At 40.0% G+C, this 20970-nt stretch overlaps 1 protein-coding gene and 1 pseudogene across 8 annotated transcripts in view; one reads left to right on the forward strand and one right to left on the reverse strand.

Moving 5' to 3' along the window:
* Window positions 1-20448, forward strand: part of CNTRL (centriolin) — a 96655-nt gene extending 76207 nt beyond the window's left edge. For 5 of the 8 annotated variants that reach the window (XM_007968214.3, XM_007968215.3, XM_037984469.2 and 2 more), the window contains 17 exons: window positions 60-190; window positions 330-470; window positions 574-700; window positions 1767-1931; window positions 2994-3153; window positions 4689-4804; window positions 4887-5104; window positions 7750-7907; window positions 8912-8985; window positions 10341-10529; window positions 10943-11168; window positions 12446-12651; window positions 14242-14382; window positions 16061-16327; window positions 16492-16554; window positions 17831-18037; window positions 19997-20448. In XM_007968214.3, coding sequence (XP_007966405.3) covers window positions 60-190; window positions 330-470; window positions 574-700; window positions 1767-1931; window positions 2994-3153; window positions 4689-4804; window positions 4887-5104; window positions 7750-7907; window positions 8912-8985; window positions 10341-10529; window positions 10943-11168; window positions 12446-12651; window positions 14242-14382; window positions 16061-16327; window positions 16492-16554; window positions 17831-18037; window positions 19997-20020 — 2613 coding nt within the window. In that variant the 3' untranslated portion in view covers window positions 20021-20448. Of the gene's footprint in view, window positions 1-59; window positions 191-329; window positions 471-573; window positions 701-1766; window positions 1932-2993; window positions 3154-4688; window positions 4805-4886; window positions 5105-7749; window positions 7908-8911; window positions 8986-10340; window positions 10530-10942; window positions 11169-12445; window positions 12652-14241; window positions 14383-16060; window positions 16328-16491; window positions 16555-17830; window positions 18038-19996 lie in introns of those variants that run through there. The other 3 variants (XM_037984461.2, XM_037984467.2, XR_012094871.1) reach the window with 3 other exon arrangements.
* LOC119619192 (U2 spliceosomal RNA) lies at window positions 19248-19370 on the reverse strand (annotated as a pseudogene).
* Window positions 20449-20970: the final 522 nt, after the last annotated feature.

The raw sequence follows: 20970 nt of genomic DNA on the forward strand, positions 1-20970 counted from the left end.
CCAGTAGCTGTGAGTGAGTATTGTAACTGAATGGCTTTTAATAACAGTTTCTTTTCTAGACAAAAAATGCTGTCGAAAAGTTCACTGATGCCAAGAGAAGTTTATTGCAAACTGAGTCAGATGCTGAGGAATTAGAAAGGAGAGCTCAGGAAACTGCCGTTAACCTTGTCAAAGCTCATCAGCAGCTAAGGTAGGTGGATTCCCTAAGCCGTTGAAGAACACATTGAGATGAATGAAAAGTTTGCTTCTAAGGGGATAATAATTGGTTTATGATAAATAATGCGTGGTAGGTCTACAGGACCTGGGGGGAATAAAGCAATGTGCTTTAGATTACTCCAGGCTGATGCAAAGGATTTGGAGCAGCACAAAATCAAGCAAGAAGAAATCTTGAAAGAAATAAACAAAATTGTAGCAGCAGAAGACTCAGACTTCCAATGTTTAAGCAAGAAGAAGGAAAAACTGACAGAAGAGTAAGTCAGTCCCCTGTAGGGCTACAAGGGGTTTGTGCTGGAAGACAGCTCTGGGGGTTCCGAGTCCCTTAGGATCTGCTCTAGTGTTGCTGGTGCTTTGTAGGCTTCAGAAACTGCAAAAAGACGTTGAGATGGCAGAACGCAGTGAGGATCACCACCTGCAAGTCCTTAAAGAATCTGAGACGCTCCTTCAAGTCAAGAGAGCTGAGCTGGAAAAGCTGAAAAGCCAGGTATGACAATAGACGCCTTGAAAAAACAACTGACACAGCACTGTATGATTATAAAAGTAATACATGTTTAACTGTAGAAAAGAATAAATGAGGCTATGTATTATAGTTGTTAATGATAAAGTCTGAACTAAATTTGAATCCCAACTCAATACAATTTTTTTTTTTTTTTTTTTTTTTTTTTTGAGACAGAGTCTCGCGCTGTCGCCCAGGCTGGAGTGGAGTGCAGTGGCCGGATCTCAGCTCACTGCAATCTGCGCCTCCCGGGTTTGCGCCATTCTCCTGGCTCAGCCTCCCGAGTCGCAGGGACTACAGGCGCCCGCCACTTCGCCCAGCTATTTTTTGTATTTTTTTAGTAGAGACGGGGTTTCACTGTGTTAGCCAGGATGGTCTCGATCTCCTGACCTCGTGATCCGCCCGTCTCGGCCTCCCAAAGTGCTGGGATTACAGGCTTGAGCCACCGCGCCCGGCCTCAATACAATATTTTTGAGTAAAAAAAGTGAGTCTCAAAACATGGTATACTCTATGATATCATTTCTGTTAAATGCCTTTATGAACACTTGTGGTTGTATTTTTAGTCAATACCAAAGTACAAAAGTGGTCATCTGATAAGGGGGGATTTTGAGTATTTTCTGTTTTCTTCCTTTTGCATATCCACGTGGTCTTCTTTTTTTGTAAACAAATATGTATTGTCCTTAAAATTGTAACAAGTTTTTAATTTTAAAAATGAATACATTTTAAAAATCTCTGACTAACTTCCATCACCAAGGATGTCAAAATGGAATTAGGGTACAAAAATAAAAGTTCTTGGAAAACCATAACCTGAGGGGTAATCATGATTGTCATATTGTTGTTCTTACTGTGATCACTGTGATTTGAGTGGTTTTAAGTATGTGAGCTCAAGGTTTTCATTAGGCATTTCACTCTTGCACTCCTTGCCTGGGTTTTCTGACTCTTGGGGGCTAGGCTATTAGCTCCTGATTTTACCTCACAACTAAATTATCTCCAGGTTAGCACAGAGGGCTTTATGGCCTTTGTCAAACTTACTCTTCCCTTTTCTTTAATACAGGTGACAAGTCAGCAGCAGGAGATGGCTGTCTTGGACAGGCAGTTAGGGCATAAAAAGGAGGAGCTGCATCTACTCCAAGGAAGCATGGTGCAGGCAAAAGCTGACCTCCAGGAAGCTCTGAGACTGGGAGAGACTGAAGTAGCTGAGAAGTGCAATCACATTAAGGTGTGTTTTTTATTAGGTTTTCTGAAGAGTCCTAGGACAGTGCTATAGGTTTACTTTGATGTATTTTCATTGCTTCTTCCCAAATGAAAATATAAATTCCTGAAATCTTGCCTCCTCTGTAAAATCAATTTGTTATGTATCCATGCAGTGGCTGTCATGTGTAGTCCCCCATGTTGTTTTCTGGATATGCTCAAAGTTCTCCTGCCCCTGTACCTTTCTCATACCATTTCTTCTCCAGGAATTCCCTTTCTCCCCTATCACTAGCCTGATCTCACCTGTTTCTCATGGCGCAGCTTCGTGCCACCTCCTCTAAGAAAACTTCTGGCCGGGTGCAGTGGCTCACACCTGTAATCCCAGCACTTTGGGAGGCCAAGGCGGGCAGATCACGAGATTAAGAGATTGAGACCAGCCTGGCCAACATGGTGAAACCCCATCTCTACTAAAAATACAAAAATTAGCCAGGCATGGTGGCATGCACCTGTAATCCCAGCTATTCGGGAGATTGAGAAAGGAGAATTACTTGAACTCGGGAGGCGGTGGTTGCAGTGAGCTGAGATCGTGCCACTGCACCCCGGCCTAGTGACAGAGTGAGACTCAATTTCAAAAAAAAAAAAGAAAAGAAAACTTCTCTGACTTTTTTCTTTCTCTTGGAAGAAGGAGTTTCCTTCTTTTGAGTTTAGAAACACTCTGTCTGCATGTTTCCTAGGGCATCTTAGCCTTTTGTGATCGTGTTTATGTTCCCTGCCTCACCACTCAACAAGGTACTAAGCCCCTCCAGAGCAGGAGCCATGTCTCAGTCAGGCTTTTCTCTCTATAGCACATTGCCTTGCTTATAGTAATGTTGCAAATATATTTAGATGAAGAGAATATGTTACTTTCTTCTATTATGTAGAAATAGGTTTCTGCAAAATATAATGCTGTTCTTGACATAAAAGGCAAAAATGAGCTTGTTTCCAAATTAGAATTTCTATGAAATAAAACAATAAATAACAGAACTTATTTTGAAGTAATTTTCATTTACAGTCACAGGAGGGGGTAACTTTTTTTTTTTTTCAAACACAGGAAGTAAAATCTCTTCTGGAAGAACTGAGTTTTCAGAAAGGAGAACTGAACGTTCAGATTAGTGAAAGAAAAACTCAGCTTACACTTATAAAGCAGGAAATTGAAAAAGAGGAAGAAAATCTTCAGATTGTTTTAAGACAGATGTCTAAACATAAAACTGGTAAGTTTAAAGGAAAACAATCATACAAAGTTTGAGGTTGGAAATGTCTGTGTATTACAAGTCACAGAAAAAAATAAGAAATGGCCAAACTGTAAAGTTTAACCTTACTACTAATAAGCAAAGAAAGCAGGTTATAAAAGGCATATGATGTTATTTTCTGCCATTTTAATTGATAAACTTTATTTAAAAGCAAAACAATCATGCTTATTGCTGATCAGAGTGTGCTGAAAGAAGAGCACGCACAGTCTATCAATTGAGATATAAACTGAAACAATCTCCCAGTGTTTCAAGACTCTTAAAATTCACACCTGTTGAACCAGTCAGCCCATTTCTACTCCTCCAGAAAGGGCAAGTGTGTACATCACAGCAATATTTATAATGACAAAATTTGGAAACAGGCTGGGTGTGATAGTTCATGCCTATAATCCCAGCTCTTTGGGAGGCTGAGGCAAGAGGATTGCTTGAGCCCAGGAATTCAAAACTACCTGGGCAATGTAGTGAGACCCCATCTCTACAAAAATACTCAAAAATTAGTGATACACATTGATGTGCACCTGTAGTCTCAGCTATTCGGAAGGCCAAGCAGGGAGGATCCCTTTAGGAGGTCAAGGCTGCAGTGAGCTATGATTATGCCACTATGCTCCAGCCTGGGAAACAGAGGAAGACCCTGTTTCACCATACCCCCTGCAAAATTGGAAACAGATGACCAATTTAAAAGTCATATTTTTAACATTTAATGACATACAAACATGCCCATGAGAAGAATGAAAAAAGTGGGTAAAAAATGAATATGGAGTATATAGTCCCAGTTTATTTTAAAATATGTGAGTGTGTGTGTGTGTGTGCGCGCGCGCGCATGCATTCTTGGAACATCAAAATGCTATTGTAATAGTGATTTGGGGTGGTGAAATGATGGTGGGTTTTTATTTTTTTCTCCTACGCTTTTTTTTGTATTTTCCAACTTTTCTACAATAAGCAAGTATCTCTATATTCAGAAAAAAAAGTTAATATTTAAATATCTGTATTTCAAAGGCCAAAAAATTGTTATGTAAATCTCAGTCTGTATTTCAAAGTATTTTTAACTTATTTTGATCAATTTTATATAAAATGCTTTTAGTTGATTCTTTTATGTAGAAACAAATGCTTTGGAACCAGATCTTTGTTAATTAAATGTTTTTGTTAAAATGTTTGTCTGTTTATTTATTTATATAGAGATGGGATCTTGCTCTGTCAACCAGGCTAGTCTCAAACTCCTGGGCTCAAGCAATCCTTACACCTCAGCCTGCCAAATGGCTGGGATTACAGGCGAGTGCTTCTGCACCTGGCTTGTTAAAATGTTTTAAACAAATTAAATAGTATGTAACAATACTTTTAGAGAATTTTTTATTAAGAATAAAATTAGCACCATTAATTCAGCGCAACAGAATTTTTAAAATTATCTTGTATTAGTCAATAGCATTGTTTTCTGTTTCATTTTGTAAATGTTTTCCAAGTTCATTTAATATCATGGACCATGCTTTGTTTCTATCCCTTAGAACTAAAGAATATTCTGGACATGTTGCAACTTGAAAACAATGAGCTACAAGGTTTGAAGCTACAACATGACCAAAAGGTATCTGAATTAGAGAAGACTCAGGTGGCAGTGCTAGAGGTAATGAACAAAGCCATTGTACCCTTAAGAAACTGAGGTCTTTCTCATGTAGGATATTTGAGTCCTCTTTTATCTGATTTAGGAGAAACTGGAGTTAGAGAATTTGCAGCAGATAGCCCAGCAGCAGAAAGGGGAAATAGAGTGGCAGAAGCAGCTCCTCGAGAGGAATAAACAAGAAATAGAACGAATGACTGCTGAGTCCCGAGCTTTACAATCGTGTGTTGAGTGTTTGAGCAAAGAAAAGGAAGATCTCCAAGAGAAATGTGACATTTTGGAAAAAAAGTTGGCACAAACCAAAAGGTGAGAGCAAGAACAAATAAGCTTGCAGGATCACTTCTTCAGGCCAAGACATTATAAACATGCTATAAAAAATTTGGAAAATAGAGAAAAGGATAAAATACACCACAAACTTGGTATCATAATACATTTTGCCAGTTGCATTGTTTGGTGAATTTCCTTCTAGCTTTTTTTTTTTCCTCAAAAGCATTTTTAAAAAATCTATTGTGCTTTTTTTAAGTAAAATAATACATGCTGGAAATAAATGGAGATATATATCTTGTTCATGGACCAGAAGACAGCATTGTTAAAGATTTAGTTCTCTTCAAATTGATCTCTAGATTCAAAACAGTTACAATTAAAATCTTAATAGCCTTTTCTTGTGGAAATTGACAAGCTGGTTCTGAAATTATATGAACCTAGAATTGAATTATTCTAAGACCTACAATAGAATTTATACAGTTTTTTAGGTATGACACCAAAACAACTTTTAGAAAGTAGAACAAAAATTTAGGACTAACACTACCTGATTGCAATACTTTTATAAACCTGTAGTAATCAAAACACTGTGGTATTAGTATAAAGATGAACACATAGATCAAAGGAATAGAATAGAAAGTCTAGAAATAAACTGACATATATGTGAACAACTGATTTTGATGAAGATACAAAGGCATCTTTTTCAGTAGAGAAAAGATGGTCTTTTAGAAAAATGTTGCTGAAACAATTGGATATACAAAACCAAAAAAAGAACCTCAATTCATACCTCACTCTGTATAGTATATAAATATTAATTTAACATGAGGCCAGGCACGGTGGCTTATGCCAGTAATCCCAGCATTTTGGGAGGCTGAGGCAGGAGGTTCACTTGAGCCCAGGAGTTTGAGACCAGCCTACACAATTAGAAAGACCTTGTGTCTGCAAAAAAGAAAAAAAAAAAAAAAGAAAAATAGCCAGGTTGGGAAGCTGAGGTGGGAGAATTGTTTGAGCCTGGGAGGTCGAGGCTACAGTGAGCCATGATGATACCACTGCACTCCAGCCAGGATGACAGAGTGAGACCCTGTCTCAAAAAATATGTATATATACACATATTTATTTTTATGTTTATATATAGGACCATAATCATATATGTAAAACCTAAATATAAAACTTCTAGAAGAAAACATAAAACATAGTAGAAAACTTTTGTGACCTTAGAGTGGGCACAAATTCTTGGTATGACACCAAAAGCATGATCCATAAAATAATTAATTGATACAATTAGACTTCAAAATTTAAAACATCTGCTCCTCAAAAGACACTGTTAAGGTAATGAAAAGATACGTCACAGGTTGGGAAAAAATATTTGCAACCCATGTATCTGATAAAGGACTTGTGTTCAGAATACATATATAAAGAACTCTCAAAACTCAATAAGAAAATAACCCAATTATTTAAATGGGCAAAAGATTTGAACAGACATTTCATTACAGAAGATAAATGGATGGCAAATAAGCACATGAAAAGATACGCAGGATCATTAATCATTAGGGAAATGCAAATTAAAACCACAGTGAGATATCACTACACACCTATTAGAACAACAGCCATACCAAATGTTAATATTAACCAGGAACTTTCTTTTTTTTCTTGAGACGGGAGTCTCTGTCACCCAGGCTGGAGTGCAGTGGCTCACTGCAAGCTCTGCCTGCCAGGTTCACGCCATTCTCCTGCCTCCATTTCCAGAGTAGGTGGGACTACAGGCACCCATTACCATGCCCGGCTAATTTTTTGTATTTTTAGTAGAGACGGGGTTTCACTGTGTTAGCCAGGATGGTGACGATCTCCTGACCTCGTGATCCGCCCGCCTCGGCCTCCCAAAGTGCTGGGATTACAGGCGTGAGCCACCGCATCCGGCCAGAACTTTCATATATGATTGAGGGGCATGTAAAATGGTATTAAGTAACTGTTTAACTTTGGAAGACAGTTTAACAGTTACTTAAAAATCAAACATACACTACCGGAAGATCTAGCCATTCCACTCCTAGGTATTATATTTATTCAAGAGAAATGAAAGCATATTTCTACACAGTGTATATACTAATGTTCATGACAGCCTTATTTGTAATAGCCAAAGACTAGAAATGACCCAAATGTCTATCACCTGGTAAATAGAAACAAATTGTGGTATATCCACACTGTAGAATACTACTCAGCAATAAGAAGGGAATGAAGTATTGATAGACACAACATGGATGAATCTCAAAGTAACTACACTGTGTGAAAGAAGCCAGACCAAAAGCAAGTTCATACTGTATGACTCCCTTTATATACTACAATACATGCTCATGCATGTCTGCTATATGAACAGATCCTACTGTACATACAATCGTTTTCTACTTTTTTTTATTGTCACAGCTCCATTTTTATCAGATTTTTGGAATTCTGAATGTTATCCATGTTTTTAATCTATGATTTTTATAAAACTTCAATTTAATGAGTCATTTGAAAAAAGTCTCCACTTAGCTGATAAGATTTTGAAAATGAGTTGTCTTAAATTTCGTGAAGATTTATAATCTTTTATACTTTCCATAACTGTATGTTGTGAAAGGATAACACTGTTCCTCAGTCATCTCCTGTGTGTGCTTGAATATTTTATATTTGACAGTCTTACTTATTCTCTGTGGTAGGGTTTTAGCAGCAGCAGAAGAAAATAGCAAAATGGAGCAATCAAACTTAGAAAAGTTGGAATTGAATGTCAGAAAACTGCAGCAGGAACTAGACCAACTAAACAGAGACAAGTTGTCACTGCATAACGACATTTCAGCAATACAACAGCAGCTCGAAGGTATAAGGCAGCAGAACAGTGAAAGTGTGATTTCCTTGCCCTTTGTTAGTTTCTTTGTTTGATTTTTCGTATGGCAGAAGTAATTCCTGCTAAGGAGCATGGAGTTTCTTTCTAAAATTAGATTGTGGTAATGGTTGCACAACTCGGAAAATACTAAAAGACTTTGAATTACACACTTTAAATAGGACATAATATGTGCATTTTATCTCAAAGTCAGTTTAAAAAAAAAACAAAAAACACCTAATTCATCTTCCTTAGAGAACAATTTTAAAACATAGTAAAAAGAAATAAAAATTGCTGTTTACCTCACTCCTCATAGATTCCTAGCAACAGTTTGGTGAATATCCTTACAGATTTTTCCTAGGGGTGTGTGTCTAGTTTGAAAAGCAAAGATGTAAATAATGAAGATTTTAAAATTATCAAATGTTTATAAATATGATAATTTATTTAGAAATTGCTGAGTAATTCTATCTAATAATATATTTGTTGAACATTTTTTATGTCCTTGATATTTCATTTTCTCGTTTAATCCTCATAACATTTTTATGAGATAAAAGTTATTTTACTCATTTGTAAATAAGGAAACCGAAGCTTAGTTTTCTTGTGACTGCTTAAATGAGAAGTGATTTTCTAGAAGTCACACAGCTAGTAATTGACAAAGCCAGTATAGATATAAAATTTATTCCCAAATTGCCTTCCTGAAAGCTTAAGTTTCTATTTCTACCAGCAATGCAGAAGGTAGCTGTTTTTAAACTATGCACCTAACATTATCTGTAATTTTTTCGTTGTGAGAGTTTGAACATGAAAATCTTTAAAAACCTGAGCTCCAAGCCCAAATGTGGATTGTGCATATAACTCTCTTTTGGCCTTTAATGAGATAGTGTGGCATAGTCATACATGTAACAGAAGTAAGCGTAAAATAACTTCTCTACTTTTTGGGAATGCTAATGGGAATCTGTATGTACGTATGTATTTCTTATTTCATGAGAATGTCATTTCTGTAGAAAAACAAGAAGCAGTAAACTCACTGCAGGAGGAACTAGCTAATGTCCAAGACCATTTGAACCTAGCAAAACAGGTAAGGTTAACAAATGTAATATTCTAGTAGTATACTGAGGGTATGCAGACAATTGGTTTAAATAACAAGGAAATCAAGTAGGCTGGTTCCTCTTCACAACAGCAGATACTCTAGGGCCATTTCTATATAACATAACCGTCACATAAATAAAAGTTTTGGTGGAGAGCAGTGGTTTGCTAATTTATTTTAGCCTTAGAACTCTTGATACAAACAAAGTTTTACTCAAAGCTAGTAAGTAGGGTGGTGGCTAGACCAGAGCCCAGCAGCAGTCTCTCAGCAGCCCTTCTTGGGGCTTCAGGGACCAGATGGATCATCTCTAATCCATGGCACAGATGAGGACTTTAAAGGCTGGGCTTAGATTTGATTACTCCTTGAGCCATAGAGTAACCGTCAAATCTGGGCCTCTATCTTGTCAGATACTGAATATAGCAGATTTTTGACCCTTATACTTCTAATGATTTTCTTAAAGGGAATTCAGTGTTGTCCTGTGAGACTAGTGCTGTAATTCAGAGCACTTCAGGCGAGTTCTAGACCTTAGTTTCTATTATGTAAATTAAGAGTTATGCCAGGTGCGGTGGCTTGCACCTGTAATCCCAGCACTTTGGGAGGCTGAGGCGGGCAGATCACCTGAAGTCGGGAGTTCAAGACTAGCCTGACCAACATGGAGAAACCCCATCTCTACTAAAAATACAAAATTAGCTGGGTGTGGTGGCGCATGCCTGTAATGCCAGCTACTCGGGAGGCTGAGGCAGGAGAGTCACTGGAACCCGAGACCTGGAGGTTGCCGTGAGCCGGCATTGCATCATTGCACTCCCGCCTGGGCAACAAGAGCGAAGCTCTGTCTCAGGAAAAAAAAAAAAAACAGTTACATTAGACACAGGCTAGGTATGGTGGCTCATGCCTGTAATCCCAGCACTTTGGGAGGCCAAGGCAGGTGGATCACTTGAGGCCAGGAGTTCGAGATCAACCTGGCCAACATGGTGGAACCCCATTTCTACTAAAAAGACAAAAAGTTAGCTGGGCATGGTGGCATGTGCCTGTAGTCCCAACTACTCAAGAGGCTGAGATGGGAGGATTGCTTGAACCTGGGAGGCGGAGGTCACAGTGAGCCAAGATCATGCCACTGCACTCCAGCCTTGGCAACAGAGCAAGACTGTCAAAATAAATAAATAAATAAAATAAAAGTTGGATTAGACATCTAAATTCTCTTGTACCTATAAGTTTATTGAGATAATAAAGGAAATAAACTTTTATGCCTCTCATTCTGTCAGACTTAGTAGATACTGGATTGGCACCTGGCCACCTCTAGTAAAGATGGCTTTATTAGTAGTTTCCACTTGTTCTTTCACCTAAAGGACCTGCTTCACACCACCAAGCATCAGGATGTATTGCTTAGTGAGCAGACCCGACTCCAAAAGGACATCAGTGAATGGGCAAATAGGTTTGAAGACTGTCAGAAAGAAGAGGAGACAAAACAACAACAACTTCAAGTGCTTCAGAGTGAGATTGAAGAAAACAAGCTCAAACTAGTCCAACAAGAAATGGTACTACACATTTATGACTTTATATAAAAGAAGCATTTTGTGGCTCATGTGAGCCTATTTTTCCCCTGGCAGAAAGCTGCTGAGAAATACCCCCATGGGACTGTGTGTCGCTTAACTGCCCTGTGTAGCCATGGGTGGCGTTTACACCAACTATGTGACTTAGAGACCTTTAATGATCATAGAACATCAGTCCTGTAAAGATACTTAATGGCCACATGCCATTTGCTGCTTTAATCCCCTCCTCACATGCTGGCCAGACAGCTTCCCAAGCCCTCTTGATCACCTCTGTAATGGAGTTGTCCCTGTGGGCTGTCTTCTACTTTCTTTTGAACTGGAATCTGTCTCATGTCCATGCAGGTTCTCTGGGACACTATTTGTTGTTTTATGACTAATCAAGATTACTCTTTATTAAGATATTTCAGAGACTCCAGAAAGAGAGAGAAAGTGAAGAAAACAAATTAGAAACCAGCAAAGTGACACTGAAGGAGCAACAGCACCAGCTGGAAAAGGAATTAACAGACCAGAAAAGCAAACTGGACCAAGTGCTCTCAAAGGTGCTGGCGGCTGAAGAGCGTGTTAGGATTCTGCAGGAAGAGGAGAGGTGGGGTGAGAGCCTGGAGAAGACGCTCTCCCAAACTAGTATGTATTCTGGAACTTCTCACTGGGAGATGGGGTATGGGTTGGCTCTGCTGGTTGTCTTGCAAAAGTATTTAAAGATATCCAGACCCCAGCCAGAGCCAGGAGAGGAAGCAGGAGAAGTTAAAGCAGGAGGTATGACAGCCCTGTGAAAGATGAGGAAGCAGGTTCAGAGAAGAGATGTGATCCTGAGACTGACCAGAAGGTCCTTCCTTGCTCGTATGGTCTCCTTTGAGAATGCCATCTCAAGAAAGTGGAACATTCAAGTGAATAACTGCCAAAAGATACTCTTAAAGGATATTACCTTTGAGCTTTGGGAATAATGATCTCCTTCATCTCAAGTGTCAAAAAAAGTCATATTAACAGTTCTTCTGTCCAGATTTGGCCTAGTGAATGGTACCGGAATACAGGTGTTTGCTTTTAAGTCAGTTTGTTCTCTCTTGAACCATATATAAATGAAGTTCACATGGGAATCCAGGGTAAATGATTGTTCTCACATCAGTAAATGGTTTTTCTCTTTCTTAGGCTCCAGGGTTTAATAATGCTTGGAAAATGTTGTGGGCTTGGGGATCTGAAAGGGTTATTATTCCTTTTTCCCTGGGAACTCTTGATATATGCAGACCCAATCATTTCATTATTAAAATGAAACTTAAAAAAAATATGTCCAGTTCTGATCATGCCAGAGTTGTTGAAAAGTAAAATCTGGGTGATAAGAAAAATATCTTTTAAATATCACTTTTATTTTGTAAGCATTCTCTGTCGAGTACTCACTATGTACCAAGCGTTTGCATACGTGATTCTAACTGAACATCAGGAAATGTATTCCTCATTATAAAATGGGGCTCATGCCAGCGTAGGAGGCAGCTCCAAATCGTGTGCACTTTCCACTGCACTGCCTCCTGTAGAAGGATGTTGTACTGGTGTGTCTCCCTTTATGAGAATCAGTGTTTATGAAAAACATTTCATCTGTTCCACACACTTCAGGATTGGTGCTGGGTTTCCTCTCACTGGTCTCAAAGAGTTGAAAGAGAAGATAGTAGCTGTCTGTCACTCTGGGATCAGTCTCTCCAGGAACCAATTACTTCAAAAGGCACCCTTATCTGGGTCTTTTTCTGGGCCTTTGAAGTGTGGGTCAGGGTAGGCTTGTAAGACTTTGTAATGGAGGAAAGCACCTGCATGGGTCGCATATCACCATTATGCATCTGCCACAAGGGAAGGGGAGCTCTGCCCACAGTTGGCTCGGGCTCTTTAGCTAAACCGACTGCAAATGCTCATTTCAGAACGGCAGCTTTCAGAAAGGGAGCAGCAATTGGTGGAGAAGTCAGGTGAGCTGTTGGCCCTCCAGAAAGAGGCAGACTCTATGAGGGCAGACTTCAGCCTCCTGCGGAACCAGTTCTTGACAGAAAGAAAGAAAGCTGAGAAGCAGGTGGCCAGCCTGAAGGAAGCACTTAAGATCCAGCGGAGCCAGCTGGAGAAAAACCTTCTTGTGAGTACCTGCTGCCGTGGCAGTTTGTGAGGAAATGATAAATTTAAAATTTTAAACTGCAACACCACTTCAACATAGAGAAAATAAATTACCCATCAACACAGTCCTGAACCCAACTGTTGTTATTGGTGTATTTATGCATCATTTGTCCTTGAAGCTGATGGTAAGTTTTACCTGGGACAGGGGTGCAGCCTCAAAGGAGCTCTGGCTGGCTGGGGAGACTGTCGTGTGAACAGCCATTATCAGCACAAAGTAGAGAGCACGTTCTGCCAGTGAGCCTCAGTTTACACCTCCACTGGCGGGTGGAGGGGGTGTTGAAGAAGCCTTCTCTAGACGGTTTTTTTTTTTTTAGATGGCATCTTGCTCTGTCTCCCAGGCTAGAGTGCAGTGGCACGATCTCAGCTCACTGCAGCCTCCGCCTCCTGGGTTCAAGCAATTCTCATGCCTCAGCCTCCTGAGTAGCTGGAACTACAGGTGTGCGCCACCACGCCCAACTAATTTTTATATTTTTAGTAGAGATGGGGTTTCACCAGGTTGACCAGGCTGGTCCTGAACTCCTGACCTCAGGTGATCCACCTGCCTCAGCCTCCCAAGGTGCTGGGATTACAGGAGTGAGCTATTGCGCCTGGCCCATAGACGGTTTATTTTTATTTTTATTTTCAAGACAGAGTCTTGCTCTGTCACCCAGTCTGGAGTGCAGTGGCATGATCTCAGTTCACTGCAACTTCCACCTCCCAGGTTCAAGCAATTATCCTGTCTCCTGAGTATCTGGAATTACAGGCACATGCCACCACGCCTGGCTAATTTTTGTATTTTTAATAGAGTGGGGTTCACCATGTTGGCCAGGCTGGTCTCGCACTCCTGACCTTATGATCCATACGCCTTGGCCTCCCAAAGTGCTGGGATTACAGGCGTGAGCCATCGTGCCCAGCCAGTTTTATTACACTGCTGTAGTCAGTGCTTACAAATTTTTCTCATCCTGCCCTTTTTGGCCAACATTAGCTTTAATCATTAGCCTAAAACCAGGAAGCTCAATCTACCATGCTTTCATCCTTGAAATAAATTTGGGAAGTGACACTCAGATAGGTCAGAATAATTTATTGTGGATGGAGGCAGCTGAGCAGCAATGGAACTGTCAAGGGTGTGGATTTTTCCAGTACCCTCTGGAGGGATTAGTGGAGCCCTGTTCTATGAAAGGAACTTTTAAACCATGTGTGTCTCTCAAAGGGGATACACTTCTAACTAGTGATAGGCCAGATCATCATACAGATGGAATATAGATATCTCAGATTTAACCCTACCAGTAACTCTGTGATGATGGCTATTATTATTCTCATTTTACAGACAATTAATGAAGACTCAGAAAGGGTTAGTAGCTTATCAAAGGTGATGCTAACAGACTCTGACGTGTATATACTCCCAGCTGTATTTGATCTGCCCATGAAAGGAAGATAGAATTTTCCCTATTTGACAGCTAGAGAAGCTGAGGCCCAGATGGGGAATGAAGTTATAGAGCTAGTGAGTGTGTAAGCCAGCAAACCACACCTCCACTTGTTGGATCGCAGAGTTATTTTCTTCCTCCTGTGCTAGGAGCAAAAACAGGAGAACAGCTGCATGCAAAAGGAAATGGCAACAATTGAACTGGTAGCCCAGGACAACCATGAGCGGGCCAGGCGCCTGATGAAGGAGCTCAACCAGATGCAGTATGAGTACACGGAGCTCAAGAAACAGGTGTGTGCCCAGGAAGCCCAGCTGGCCAGCCTGGGGGGAGAGGACTCACTGGGCTCAGGCAGATTGTATTGTTTTTAATATCCCTTCTATAGTAGTATAGAAAAACTGATTATAAGAATGTTCTTTAAGTCAAATCTGGTTTTTTAGCCTTAAAATTTAGAAATGCACCTCCACTATTTGTTAAAAATATACTTTCAGAATTCTCTTAAATTTGACAAGCTCTTAAAATGTTAGTTTTTCAAGGAAAAAAGGTAATTCTTGAGCATCATATTTCGTGTCCCAAAGAACTACGTTGAAATGTTAGATTTTATGCCATAAACAAGTCTATAGGAGCCAAAACCTCCCCTACCCCTTGAGCAAGAAAAGATGGTCCAGGGGGAAACCTTTGATATCACATAATGTAGCCAGGCAGAGAGTATTAAATCAGCTCATGCCTGGACTGGTAGAGTCTCTAATCCTTGATGTCTCTGGTGTCCTTTAGAGCATCTGGGCCATCCCTGAACTCTAGCAGGGGCTGCTGTGGCCACTCATTTGGCCCTGCTATACTTAGTCCTTTGGATGACCCCACGTGGCCATTCTAGTTTCATCTGTGCTTCCAATCCCCTGACGCCCCACATATACCTACCATTTGATTCAAGAAAAAATAACTAAAAACAATTATTTAAAGACCACAAGCCCTTAGTGATTTTGCCTTTGCAAATTTGGTAAGGCAATTAGCAGTAGGTATAAATCTCATTTTCACTAAGCTGTATATGGGGTAGAGCCACATAGAGTAGTCTCAGGCATCAAATGCAATTGGTAACACTTTTTAAGAAACCTCTAGGCTGGGTGTGGTGGTGCATTCCTGTAATCCCAACACTTTAGGAGGCCAAGGTGGGTGAATCACTTGAGCTCAGGAGTTCAAGACCAGCCTGGGCAACATGCCAAGACCTCGTCTCTACTAAAAATACAAAAAGTAGCTAGGTGTGGTGGCATATACCTGTAGTCCCAGCTACTCAGGAGGCTGAGGTGGGAAGATTGCTTGAGCCTGGGAGGTTGAGACTGCAGTGAGCCAAGATTGTGCCACTGCACTGCAGCCTGGGTGACAGAGCAAGACCCTGTCTTTAAAAAAAAAAAAAAATGTATATTGCTCAAGCCAGCAGATTCTTCACTTATAAAATTCCAGTATTAGCATTTATAATCTAGATCACTTATGACTTATTTCAATAAATGGCCCTTTTCTCATTTGTGGCTTACTCTAGTTGCCAGTTGGGTGCCACTGAGGTACTTCATGTAAATTCTCACTTAGTTTTCACATTTCTGAGCAGAAGGTATTTATCTCCTTGTATAAATGAGGTCATGGAGGATCAGATGTTAGCCAACTTGCCCTAAGTCATACTGGTAATACTGGAAATGAGACTGGTAACTAGCTTTGTCTGACTCCAAAGAGATTGTCTTCAAGGAACTTTATGCACGTGCCTTTTCTAAATGAAAGTTGTTCCAGTGAAAATGCCAGTAAAATAATTTATTCAGTAGCTTATAGATTCTTGAGTATCTGAAAAATCACAAGTTTTTACAGTTCTAGTAATTATAGTAGTTGATATTTATAGATCTTTAAATACGTGGCACATCATTCAGCTCAATTCCAAGTAAGTCTGAAATTTTATACAATGATATTTGACACCAACTCACTGTTTAGATGGCAAACCAAAAAGATTTGGAGAGAAGACAAATGGAAATCAGTGACGCAATGAGGACACTTAAATCTGAGGTAAAGGATGAAATCAGAACCAGCCTGAAGAATCTCAATCAGTTTCTTCCAGAACTACCAGCAGATCTAGAAGCTATTTTGGAAAGAAATGAACACCTAGAAGGAGAATTGGAAAGCTTGAAAGAGAACTTTCCATTTACCATAAATGAGGGACCTTTTGAAGAAAAACTGAACTTTTCACAAGTTCACATAATGGTAAGGGTTTATCCTGCTATTCTCTGGGTTCATAGGATTGACCGCCTCCCCCAGCCAAGCTAAAACACAGATGTGGGGGTGCTGGGGTAGGGGAGGGAAAGGCTGGTTCGCTTCCACTTGTAGCAGCAGTGGTATCTGATATCTCCATTTTCCCTCTGAGAAAGGATGAGCACTGGCGTGGAGAAGCACTCCGGGAGAAACTGCGTCACCGGGAAGACCGACTCAAGGTTGCCCTTTAAAACAAACAAAAAACCAGTATGAGATACTGGGCACATTGGGGAGGGGAGGGGAAAGTTACATTTACCTGATGCTTTCACATCCATGCTGTTGCAGCACTGCTGGCAGTGTCAGGGATGGCATGTCTGAAGCTCTGAGGAGTTGGTGTCACACAGTAAACGGCAGTCAGCGTTCAAAGCAATGACTTGTGTCGACTCCAGTGTTCTTTAACCTATGTAATGCTGCTTTACCTCAGCTAGAACTGATAGAATCTAAGTATTTGGGACAGGAAGTAGAAACACAGTGATGAACTATAAGGTTATCACAGGCCAGCGGTGGCAGGAAAGATTTGGGACACTGGAAAAGTAGGCTGAATGTCAGTTAAGGAATTGTTTGGCTCCAAACATGTTGACTTTGAAGGCCTTGTGAGATATCCAGGGAAGGATATCTGTCTGTAGGCAGCCAAAAATAGGAGTCTAGGATTACTGATCAGTGTTGACCTAAAGATGTGAGAGTTAAAAGTATAGGTAGGAGGTTACATTTATTTGGGGGTAATGGCTATATAGAAAGCATGGGATGAGAGAGTGCAGTGCTATAGTATTGAGTGGAGCCCTGTGATGTCCAACAATAGTCTCCAGCCATGTGTGGTTATTTAAATTTTAATAAATTATAATTAAGTTAAAAATTAAGTTATTAATTTGCCACATTTCAAGTGCTCAATAGCCTCATGTGTCTAGTGGCTTCTATATTGATAGCCAGAGGTAGAACATTCCCATCATTGCAGAAAGTTCTGTTGGACAGCGCTGCTATAGACTTTGAGAGAATTTGATTATAGCAGGGGCAAAAGCCAAAAAGTAGTATGAAGTTGAGGATTAAATACCTAGTGAGTTTACAGACAAGAAACTAAGGCTTAGGAAAAAAAAATATATAATCAGGAGACACTCCAGGTGTCAAGTATAAACTAACTGATCTCAGTCATAACAGAGAAGGAAAAAAGAGATGAGGCAATAATTTAATGGAGAAGCAAGGGATACAGAAATCCTAAGCACTGCTAGCATGGAAAACACGGGCCAAGTGAAAGGCCCAGTTAATGACAACACAGAAAAGTAAAGGTTTATGCTCACTAAGTATCTACCTGGCACCTCCTACAATTCTTTTTAAAGATGAACATTTTCAACAACCATTCCTGTTAGCCAGATTTGCCTGTCAAGTGTATGTGAGGAAGCTAAGCTGTAGTTCTGGTGCATTTCTTCTGTGTCAAACCCTAAGTCTTGTAACACTTTTCAGGCCCAACTCCGACACTGTATGTCCAAGCAAGCAGAAGTATTAATTAAAGGAAAGCGGCAGACAGAGGGCACTTTACACAGTTTGAGAAGACAAGTAGATGCTTTAGGGGAACTGGTCACTAGCACCTCTGCAGATTCAGCATCATCACCCAGTCTGTCTCAGCTGGAGTCTTCCCTCACAGAGGACTCTCAACTTGGACAAAATCAGGTAAACAGCAGCTCTTTTTAAAAACAAAACAATAGCCTGGGGTTGTTTTTTTTGTTGTTGTTGTTTGTTTTTTTGAGACAAGGTCTTGCTTGGTACTGTCACAGCCCACTGCAGCCTTGACCTCCCAGGCTCAAGCGATCCTCCCACCTCAGCCTCCCATGTAGCTGGGACTACGGGCACACAACACCACACTTGTTTTAGCAAAGACTTGGTAGAGGTGGATAAGCTGATGGCTTAGGAAACAGACTACAACTGCAGATTAGATGACCTGGCAGGGATAGAGTTAATTCTATTCATGTCCTCCACTTCTGGATTTCTTTATTTCCTACTCTGTCAATATAAAGGGCTTAGACCTGTGAGGCCAGTATGAGTCCTAGTTTAGTCTGTCTCCCTGCATTTTGTAACTTACATTTAAGAAGTTGGAATTCAGACCTCTTAACCTAGGGTCTATAAAAACCCTGAATTTCACAAAGGTTTTCTGTGTGAGCTTAGATAAGGTTAATAAGCATTTAAGAGGAACATGAAATATGCTCATGGAACTGGTAAGTAGTAGCACACGTAACTGTCAGAGATAGGTAACAGCTTCCATTTTCAAGTGCCTATTGTGTGCACATAAAAAACTTTATATACATTATCTAATTTTTACATCCTTGGAGGTAGGAATTATCCCTTTATATAGATAAGTAATCTGTACAAAATGATAAATGATTTGGTCAAGGACATAGCAAAGGACAACAGTAGGACTAACGGGCTAATCTCTCTTTACCACAGAGCAGTATATTTTAATGGTGGAGCCACAAGGAGCTTTTAAGAACTGTTGCCTCTTTAATATGCCCAAGGTGGGCAAGTGACTCACCTAGGTCACACAGCTAATTAATAGCAGCAGGGCCATCTGAATATGATTATCTTAACACCGTCTGTGGTGGGACCCAGTCAGGTAAAGGCCAAAATCATCATGGGCCTCAGGGCAGGGTTCGAGGAGGAGTGTGAGAGGCACTGGGCATTGAATAGGGAAGCTTTCCTATTCAATGGAATAAGACAGCCCAGAGTCGTGGGAGAAGAGTACACAAGGGCTTAAGAGCCAGGTTCAATTACCAGCTCAAGGTGGCAGCTAGATTTATTTAGGTGCTTTAAAGGCAACCAACGCACAATGGGTAGAGGTGAGATTGGTAGAATTATTTAGAAGTCTGGGGTTGTAATCCAGGCCTGTGTGGGATAAAAGCCTGAACTAGTTAAAAGTTAGGGGGCTGGCTTCTGAGCCTAACACTTTATTTCCCTTCTTTTCTGTTAAGAATAGATACTACACTTGATCTTAGCCAAAAGGCTGAGAGCTCCTTCCAACAAGTTCTACAAGGTCCATCAGAACCACTAGACAGTTACTGGCACTGATGCCATCCCTCCTCACTGGGTAGATGTTACAGATTTTTTCTTTTTTAAACTAGAACTTTTAATTGGAGGATCTTGAATTTTAGCAGTTTTAAGAATAACTTTTTCTCCCGGGCGCGGTGGCTCAAGCCTGTAATCCCAGCACTTTGGGAGGCCAAGATGGGTGGATCACGAGGTCAGGAGATCGAGACCATCCTGGCTAACCTGGTGAAACCCCGTCTCTACTAAAAAATACAAAAAACTAGCCGGGCGAGGTGGCGGGCGCCTGTAGTCCCAGCTACTCAGGAGGCTGAGGCAGGAGAATGGCGTAAACGGAGCTTGCAGTGAGCTGAGATCCGGCCACTGCACTCCAGCCTGGGCGACAGAGCGAGACTCCGTCTCAAAAAATAAAAAATAAAAAAAAAAAAATAACTTTTTCTCTCAGAATTTTGTACACTGGTTCATCTTAAGACATTTTTACAAAGAGGTATTCAAAATATGTAATTTACCTATAAGCCATCATGCCATCACTTAGTTAAGACTGTTTTTACTGTTTCAAAAATTTGATTTATCCTTCCTTTTGTCTTATTGTAGGAAAAGAATGCCTCAGCCAGATGAGGAATACTGTCTTGTGTAAATATATTCAAGGAAAGCACCTCCACTACCTCACTGACTTTATCATTGGAATGTCATTTTTTTTTTAAAAATCAAGATCCAGTGAACTAAGATTCTGAAACTTCAATGTAGTTTATTTTGCCTATACCATTAATGCCAATGTTTTTATAAATAACTTGTACATAGTACATATGGGAATAGTTGCATATGGGAATTTAAACCATGCGGCTAAGCCTTTTTGTTTGTATCTTCATAACTTTTTTTTTTTTTAATAAAAACCAGTGATTTTAACTGCATATCTGAACCTACAAACTGGTAAATCTTATTAACAAAAAGAATGTACTTGAAGCCCTCTTTATTTATAGTGTCGAGTTATTTTTGAATTTTGCTTGAAATCTATTTTTCATATAAAAATAAAAGATAACAATCAACTTGGGTCTGTCCGCTGATGTTTCACTTCACAGGTAATTCTATGGAAAAGCTGTCAAGTTTTTACCTTAATTCCAAGTAAGCAAGCTTTCAGGTGGTTTTCTTTTACCTGGAGGCTGAAGTACGTTATACTTATCAATGAAGGTTTCATCATTTGGAAATACATCAATTATAAAACTATTATGCTTCAGATGCCTTTCCTCAGCCAACATATTCTTTGGTGGAGAATCAGGAAAATTTTGTACCTTGGAGAGTATGACCCAGTGATAAATTCAAATTGTGTTGCCTTTAAAAATTCTGAACTACCATAATTAACAGCTCAACTCCATGATGTATATATTTCTTTAAAAACTAGAATAGCAACTGCTCTCACAGTCTGGCATAATTATTCCCAAGGGGGAAATATGTAGTAAGTTTTAAAATATTCTCGGGAACTGTTTTCTAGATCACTAGACAGCTTTTGAGTCACAACAGGCATATTACCATGTTACTATAATACAGAACAGCACAGTGCAGCAATCCCT

The sequence above is a fragment of the Chlorocebus sabaeus genome, chromosome 12, assembly GCF_047675955.1.
Source record: "Chlorocebus sabaeus isolate Y175 chromosome 12, mChlSab1.0.hap1, whole genome shotgun sequence".
Taxonomy (NCBI): domain Eukaryota; kingdom Metazoa; phylum Chordata; class Mammalia; order Primates; family Cercopithecidae; genus Chlorocebus; species Chlorocebus sabaeus.